Source organism: Ischnura elegans, chromosome 8 (genome assembly GCF_921293095.1).
Source record: "Ischnura elegans chromosome 8, ioIscEleg1.1, whole genome shotgun sequence".
Lineage (NCBI taxonomy): Eukaryota > Metazoa > Arthropoda > Insecta > Odonata > Coenagrionidae > Ischnura > Ischnura elegans.
In genome coordinates this window covers 46,324,174-46,332,404 of record NC_060253.1, presented here as the reverse complement: position 1 = coordinate 46,332,404, position 8,231 = coordinate 46,324,174, and the positions used below count along the sequence as shown (strand labels likewise).

The window sequence follows — 8,231 nt, the reverse complement described above, 5'->3', positions numbered from 1 at the left end:
AGGTGGGGCGCGCCAAAGACTCGGAGGCTGCGCGCTAGGCTTAGATAGCTTGGGCAGTTCTGGATAGATATCTATCAGAGCGACGCGAGGAACATTATATTGGAAACCCACTGTGTTTCCAAGTCCGACAGAAACGATAAATTAAGAAAAATATTTTGCCGAATGGGTAGGTATGGGAATTTGTATTCCCCCGAACAATAAAAGACTCTAATAAACACGCTAGGCGTTGTTTTATCGATATACGATTTTGTCTTAAATTAGAGCTCCACTATTTTCGCTAATGTCAGTTTCCGCGATCTCATTATTGCTTGCAGTTTTTCAATGTGGTGTTCAGGTCCGAATGCGATCCAAAATCTTGAAAAATGAAATCGTATATAACGCTACGAATGATATAAATCAAGTGGAAATCCAAAAAAACTGTGAACCCACGAACATATTTTTTCGTGAAAATCAAGAAGTCCCTGTAACGTTAAGTAAAATAAATAACGTATCTCCCATACTGAAATTGAGGACCCTGGAAGACAAGGAGTATATGCGAAATTTTTATAATTTCAGAGATAAGTGCAAATAATGGTGTTACTGTTGACCAATACTGTTGTGGCAAAGGGTTACTATTGAATCACCGTTAAGTATACACACATATACAATGTACCCTTGTATCCATTTGTCACAGCAATATCGTGTGCCATAACGACCATTATCTGCACATATCACCAACATTATGATAATTGCTCTTGTATCCCTTGGTTTCTACGACCCTCAATTAGTAAATAATGCAAATAATTTGAGTCGGAAAACATCTTTCTCCTGGAATGGAACATTGACGAGGCGGCGTGACATGTTGATACCAAGGAGCACCTGTTGTCGGAGGGGAAGGGCTGCTCCAGGGCTCCGTACCCTGGAAATCGTTCAAGTTTTAAAGGGAATGTAGCGAGGGCGGTGGTTCGCACATTCTCCTACCAGGTGGCTCCACCGCCCGTGGACACCTGATGAGTTGGGGAGGCGCCGCCCGTCTCAGTTCGCCGTCGTGCAGTCGTTCGAGTGAGATCGATCGGGATGCTGTTGCTCATCCCGAGTGTCTTGGCAGGGTCTCTGCTGAGGACCCTGCCGCTGGTGATTTCTGTTCAGTGCGGTTTGAATGTTCCCGATGAGAACGCCTCCATGAAATGTAGAGTCGAGTGACCAAGTGAGAGAGTGGACCAACAACATTTGTACAGGGTCCTTCATTATAAGGCCGCGCGCTTTTTTTCTCTCCGCGATTCGAATGTATCGATTTTTATAAGTAGATAACAGTAGGTTTTTTGGTGAAGGAAATAATAAATTTTGGTGGTTTCTACGTGATTTTAGACGAACCGTTTTTATCAAAATATTTAACCTGTCGATAGGTTTATTTTATCGAGGTATTAAAATTTTTGCAATGTATTGAAATGAATGGTTTAACCAATATCGGTACATTAATTGCTCTGACAATCCAACCATTCTGGCTGTTCCAGGCCAAATTGTAAACTAATCTCCGTTGGAAAAATCTTCGGATAGTTCCAGGAGATCTTTCCAGCTCAGTCGTTGTGTTCCTCAGTAGTCGTTGGTGGTGTTAATAGATGGTGAATGTAAAGACCATTATCTTGTATATGTCACGAAAGTAGAGGGAAATATATGGTATAGTTTTAATATTGGGAGATTATGAAAGGTTTCGTCTAATTTTTTAATGACGCAGCCGTGAAAGCCGCTCATCAAACCCGAAAGAGGAGGCGAAGCATCAAGGGAGTGATGTACAGGGGCACATCCCCAGTGGTGGAATTTAAGCGCTAGTCGATGTCATTTTATATTGTCGCCGCGTGCTAATAAGGCGTCGTCGAACACTTTCGAGAGCAATATCTCTCATGCGGTAAATCCACAGGAATAGGTTAACCTAGTACACTATGACTATGATGAACTGTTATTGAGTTCGAGCATTCTGTCTTCGACAAATTTCTCCCACTCTCTCCAGCCAAGCGAAACAAACACGAGTGAAGCAATGAAACTAATGGCGTGCCAATACTCCACGAATATTCCAGGAACATCAACAACCAATAACCAAGACAATCCAATAATTCTGGCAGTTCCAAGCCAAATTGTAAACTTATCTCCTATGTAAATGTCGTCGTTCTAATAGTTCCAGGAGATCTTTCGAGCTCAGTCGTTGTGTTCCTCAAAAGTCGTTGGTGGTGTATTATAGTTGGTAATAGACGGTGATTTTAACGACCATTACTAAGCAAATTTTCCGATGCAATGGTCGACCCTTTATGGCGGGAATTCTACCCAGAAAGCCAGAAGTAGAATGAGAGTATACCAATTGGTGCCGGGATTCAAATAAATAATGCTCATTATGAGATGAGCGTGTAATGTAGAAAGAGAGAAAACGTTTCGCTGAGCAAATACGAGACGTTCATCACCGTTAAGCCATGTCGGACTCACTTCCCCGCTTCCCCGCGTCCCGCCAATCGGTTCGCGGCTTCGCCCCAGGCGAGCAGCGACCGCCACCGCCCGCAGGAGGCTGCTGTTTGGTTGGGGGGCCCGCGAGGGCCAAGATGACCACGCGATGCCTATGGAACGCGTGCAAGGCCCTCTCGTTGGGCTTGGTCCTCCTCGCCCTCGGCTGTGCCATGGCAACACTCGGTGAGTCTTTTAACTCTTTTAACACTTATCGATGGCCAAGCACTAACAACACGTACCTCAAAAATAGCAACTTTTCAGGAGAACAAAAAAATTGTTTATTATTTTAATTAAAATGAAAAACCAAAAATACAAAAAACTGAAAAATAAGCACACATTTGCAAACAATGAGTTGTTTTTTGCTTGAATTTTGTTGTTTATCAACAGTATTAGCAGTATTAACTCAGACCGAACAAATTTTGAGATACGTGTTGTTAGAACTTAGCCATCGTTATGTTAGAGGACGAGATGGGTCCTTTTGAACCACATGCCATGATCAAAACCAAATATAATAACTCATTTTCTATTATGCCTCTAGGAATGTTCGTGAATTTGTCTATACCGACATCATTGTCTATCTGATACACTATTTGTCGGAAGAAAATTACTTAATTCTTCACAGAAAGTTTTCCCAGATGAAATATTCTCGGTTTTTTTCACCAGGTGAGTTGCATGTAGGCCGGCGTTTCGATGGCAGTCTTTGTCATCGTCCTCGGGGCATGGCAGAGGTAACCTTCGAAATGTTGGCCTACTAGCATTTCACCCAGTGGAAAACTCGAGAAGATATCACCAGTATCATACGCCGGGAAAAAACAAAAGCATACATAGAAAGTTTTCACATGGATAGTACACTTAGAAGGGCGGCTATAGGATATTTGATCCCTATCTGGATCAAATAACAATAGAAGGATCAATACTTGAAACATTCGTATTCCATATCAATGTCATTCTCTGATTTGTGGCCCTAGATTTCCTTGCAAGTTGCCTGAATGACAATAATTTTCACATTACTTGGATTCAACAAAAATGTATTTGTCTCTATAATTGATATTAAATTATATCATGGGCGTACCCAGCGGGGGGCAGGAGAGGGCAACTACCCCCTCTAGAAGCAAAAGTAAATTTTATTCAAAACCAAATTTTTGAAAAAAAATTTCTTTAAATCCAAGGAAAGTGATATTAGTATATAAAATGTAAATAAAGTAAAAATATTTTTCCCGAAAAATGACTGAAATAACTAATAAAGCACTGTTATAACTTTTCTTGAAATGTTGGTTTCATAACCTTTTCTACATTACAACTAGAACGACCACGGCTTAGCCCCCTCTAGTTTAGATCCTGGATACGCCCAAGAATTATATTCCCTCTTCATGGACTCATTAACAATGCGCCAATGCCAAAGAATTAGACAAATTAACCACGGAAAAGTGAACGAAGCTAAAAAATGGATCAAAATGACCCATGCTCGTCCTTCTAAGTAATGTAAAACCACCATCCTGTTGGTGTTAAACGCTTTGTTTCACTGTAACTCTGAAAAGTCGGAAGCCACATTGTATCCGTATTTTTCCTTCCGAACTTCGCGAATTGCTCATGAGTTCTAGGTCATCTTCGAATCGATTTGAGTCGATATATTTGTGCAAACGGTGCAGATTGACTTTACTTTACTCGTAACCAGAGATAAGCATGATTTCGAAGATCCCCGTGCACCCCATAGCCTGAAAAATCCACCTTGTAAAAAAGATGGAGCACCGAAGGTAGTAATGACAAAGGTTACGGAATGTAACAAGCTGCTATTCAATGTTATTGTCTCCTGAATAATAATCGGCATCAGTGGCGCAGCCAGGAATTTCGTTTGGGGGGGTCCAAAACCAGGGGGGAAAATTTTTTAAAAATAGGGTACTAAATTATGGGTTTTAAACTAATTTTAACACTTTTCACAATCGAAAAAACTTTATTTGTTAATAAAATACTTGTAAATTCATGATTTTTCAATAATTTATTTTCTTTTATTAAGGAAAATAATTGTGATTTTATATTGCAGGGGGGGGGGGGGGTCCGGACCCCCCGGAACCCCCTCCTGGCTACGCCACTGATCCGCATCCTTGGTATGTCAACATTAACTATAATGTAATGCTATAATTATCATTTGATCAGTTCATCATGGAAGATATAAGTTTTACCTTAGTTCATATTTGGCCCTCATTCCCCTTGAGGAGACCTTCAAACATCACTTTGAGTCAGATATTAGCGCGTGGTGACGCGTCAGGTAGGCGTTAAGTCATGGGCCATTCCAACTCTTGGAAGTCTTCCGGAGGCTAAACTCCCGGACACAACAGAGAAAATTTTTAAATTATGTTCTTCCCAAATTTCTGCACGGTTGAACATGCTTATATAAATAATAAATATACGACTGAAATAATGGTCGGTATCCTCAGCCTGGTAGATTACCCTCAAGACTCCTGAATACCCTGCAAATATTCCGATGCAACGGTCGACCCTTTCTGAAGGGACTTCTAACCGGAAAGCTAGAAGTAGAATGAGGAGGAACAGATAGCTCAATCATGCCCTCCAAAAGGGCGCTGCTAGGAAAGTTTGGGTGTTTTTATTTAATACATAATTTATCTTCTGCTGTGAATTGAAGTTAAAGAGCTCCAGAATTGATTTTTACAGACAAAAATCTACGAGTAGATTTATGAAATCATTGTAAAACTTTAAATATCTCACGAAGTAGTTTAAAACATAAGTACAAACTAATCACCTTTAGGAGACAAGGCTGCCCTGAACAAGTTTCATAATTTGACTGCTAAATGTCGGGTTCAAGATTACATGATAGTGCGATACGAGCACAGAAATAATTTCATTCCTAATGTTAACTATAATGCCAACTACTCAAATGTCGAGATGGGAAACACAACTAAAAGTCAATCAGTGCTTTGAGATTGGTCGAAAAGGTTTATTCTGATAAATAAAAGGATGATTAGCGATCTGTGACGTTGAATTACCAGCCCTCCAGTCAACTCTGTTAGTCTAATGGGACGGAGGTTTTTTTTCCTTAAGTTTCAAGAACATTTATAGAAAGATGGGGTGGAGTACTTTTGGATATCCAGGCGGTGTGTTTGAGGAAAGGAAAAATAAAAAGGAATGATTTATTTACGTAAATCCTTTGACTTATTTAACATTATTAGGTTATGTCGGATGAGTGACAATTTGAAAAGAGTTTGCAAGGCGTGCCTTTCGAATTGACAGTGTTGACGCAGTTTGTGTGCCATCTCCATCCTACACTTGTATCGCGGAACTTAATTGTGTAAACACATTATTTATAAAATGCAGATAGTAAAATTATGCATATTATATAATTATAATCAAATTGTATTTCGCTAGGTCAGGATTAATGATCGATACGTAGTAAAATGAATACATCAAACTCGTATAAAATGGAGCTAATGCATCAACTTCGTCTCCATGTGCCGTAAAATATTGGAAATGGGAAGGAAAAGAGAAAGAGAACACGTACTAATTAAACCTTAGTGAACATTTTTGTTTTTATTTCGTGAATATTGATAAAGGTAATTTTAATTATTATTTAATGCCGCGATAATCGACGTAATGCCAACTATAGCTTAACGTTACGTTGGATGTGTTTGAACTTGGAACCGAAGGATGAGATCATAGAGATTCGACCAAGTGTCGAGACAATATTATGTTCATGGGTCGCAGCTATTTACAACAGTATTAATAAATGCCCTTGAAAATCCTCACGCGGTACCACATTAATCAATTTAAAAGCAGCAGCCTGTCAATGGCGTAGCCATAACTGTTGCTATAGCCATAATTTTCTTATCGACAAAATGATTATGTCATACATGTAATTAGTGAATTCATGTATTGAAATAGTATAAAATCTGATTTAATAAACGCATATAACACCAAATCGTATTTTTAAGACACTAATAGTTTTTATGTTATTTCATTTTTAGTACTAGTCTAATAGGAGAAAAAATTACTACTAATGTGAATACCGCGATTCCTTCGTCTTAGCGCTACAATTGATGATCAGATGAATGCCGAATATTAAAAGACTTTTACTATGGATACATATGAAATAACTGAAAGAGAAATCATTCCAAGAGTACATTATTCTCGTACTCGGCTGTCCATTTTATTTCATAAAAGGGCTTACATATGGTTTATCTTCGCATCCTTCATTGGGAACTCCAGCTACAATCACATCGCTATTTTTTCTAAATTATAAGATCTTTTTGAGCAGGAATTCTTTGTATATTGCTCTCCAAATCATTATTTCTATATTTTTTCAGTATTTCTGCCTCTAATTACACAATTTTGATAATCGAACTATGAGATTATTACATAATAACTGTCGTTTGCACGCAAATATACCGCTTCCGTATTTCACGTCATTTGGGGCAGTTAATTTTTATAGTTTTCCATGGGCTTGATCGGTAGATAGGGAATTCAATGTCATACCTCCTCGTTAATCGCCTCATCACCATTTATCTTTGGAGCATTGCATAAAAATAATCTGCCAATATTTTCTTGGTGCATAAAGTCTCCAATTCATTCATCTCTCATAATGATTTTCCCTGAATACGTTGTTATTTCTAAATTCTCTGAGTGAAATCAATGTTAGTCGGTTTTATCGTCGTAATCGGCCGTTCCGCAATACATAGTACCTAAAATATTCCCTTCACAATCAAAGTCCAAAAATCAAAGGCACGAGTCCACTCGGCAGGAATTTGATATGAACATTTTTAATTAATATTTTCGATAAAACGAGAACTATTACTTAGATTAATTTTTACGAATGGATTATATTAATTCATGTAACATTCATTGGAAGAAAATGTAGCCCTTATGATGTTATTAATGAATTTTTAAGTACACAGTTAAGTCACGCCAATAAAATAGGCTATAAATGACATTTTTTATTGCACCTGTTATATAACTTGTAGCATTTAAAGGATTAACTGCCTCAATTATTTCTAAGCCTATCGTTTCTTGCGAAGTCCTCCGCGATAAATACTGTATGTGATCATGTATTCCGGACTTCCATTGTGTTTTCGATCCTGATGACGACAATTTCGCCGGCAAGACTGCCGGCATCTTCAGGTCAGAAGTGAAGTATTACATAGAATTGACATGCATTTATACGTTGAAGGAAAATTGCTTCCAAAACCTCATCATTAATGCCGCTCGAGAAGAAGAGAACGTGAGCTGTCAAGCTCTGATAATTTCCTCCGAAGACACCAACCCCGTTGAACGAGCAGATTCTAGATAGTGGGAGTACTCCGAAAGTATGACGTAGTCACGAGGTATAGGAGTGTGACCAAAAAAAGTATTCGTCTCCGAAGAAAACAAATCCAACGAAGCTAATCTTTAAACTCGGTGGAGCGAAGTATTTTTGCGACCATAAAATGCTTAAAATCAATAAATTACGGTTAGTCAGGCTTCTGGAAACGAAATCGTGCTAATTTAAATAATGATAATAATTATTTAAGTATCTGGAAAGGCGACCTAGCAAGTAATGGCAACTACTGGTTATAAACATTAAGCATTCCGGTTCTTAAGGCTTACCTTGCGTACAGAAAAAAGTACTTATTATATCAAATGCCGGGTAAGGAGAGCGTGTGAAGAGGGAAGCGCATTTTTCATTCTAATACGAGGCTAAGTAAACAAAAATCCTCAACGTACCAGAATTTCGTGTCTGCCATGCAACATATGCCATTTTTTGTTAAGGACAA

At 38.6% G+C, this 8,231-nt stretch overlaps 1 protein-coding gene across 1 annotated transcript in view; it reads left to right on the top strand.

The window, feature by feature from the left end:
• The first annotated feature begins 2,441 nt into the window (after nt 1-2,441).
• Nucleotides 2,442-8,231, top strand: part of LOC124164401 — a 42,913-nt gene continuing 37,123 nt past the window's right edge. The window contains exon 1 of the mRNA XM_046541725.1: nt 2,442-2,655. Within this exon, the coding sequence (XP_046397681.1) occupies nt 2,442-2,655 (214 nt within the window). The remainder of the gene's footprint in view (nt 2,656-8,231) is intronic.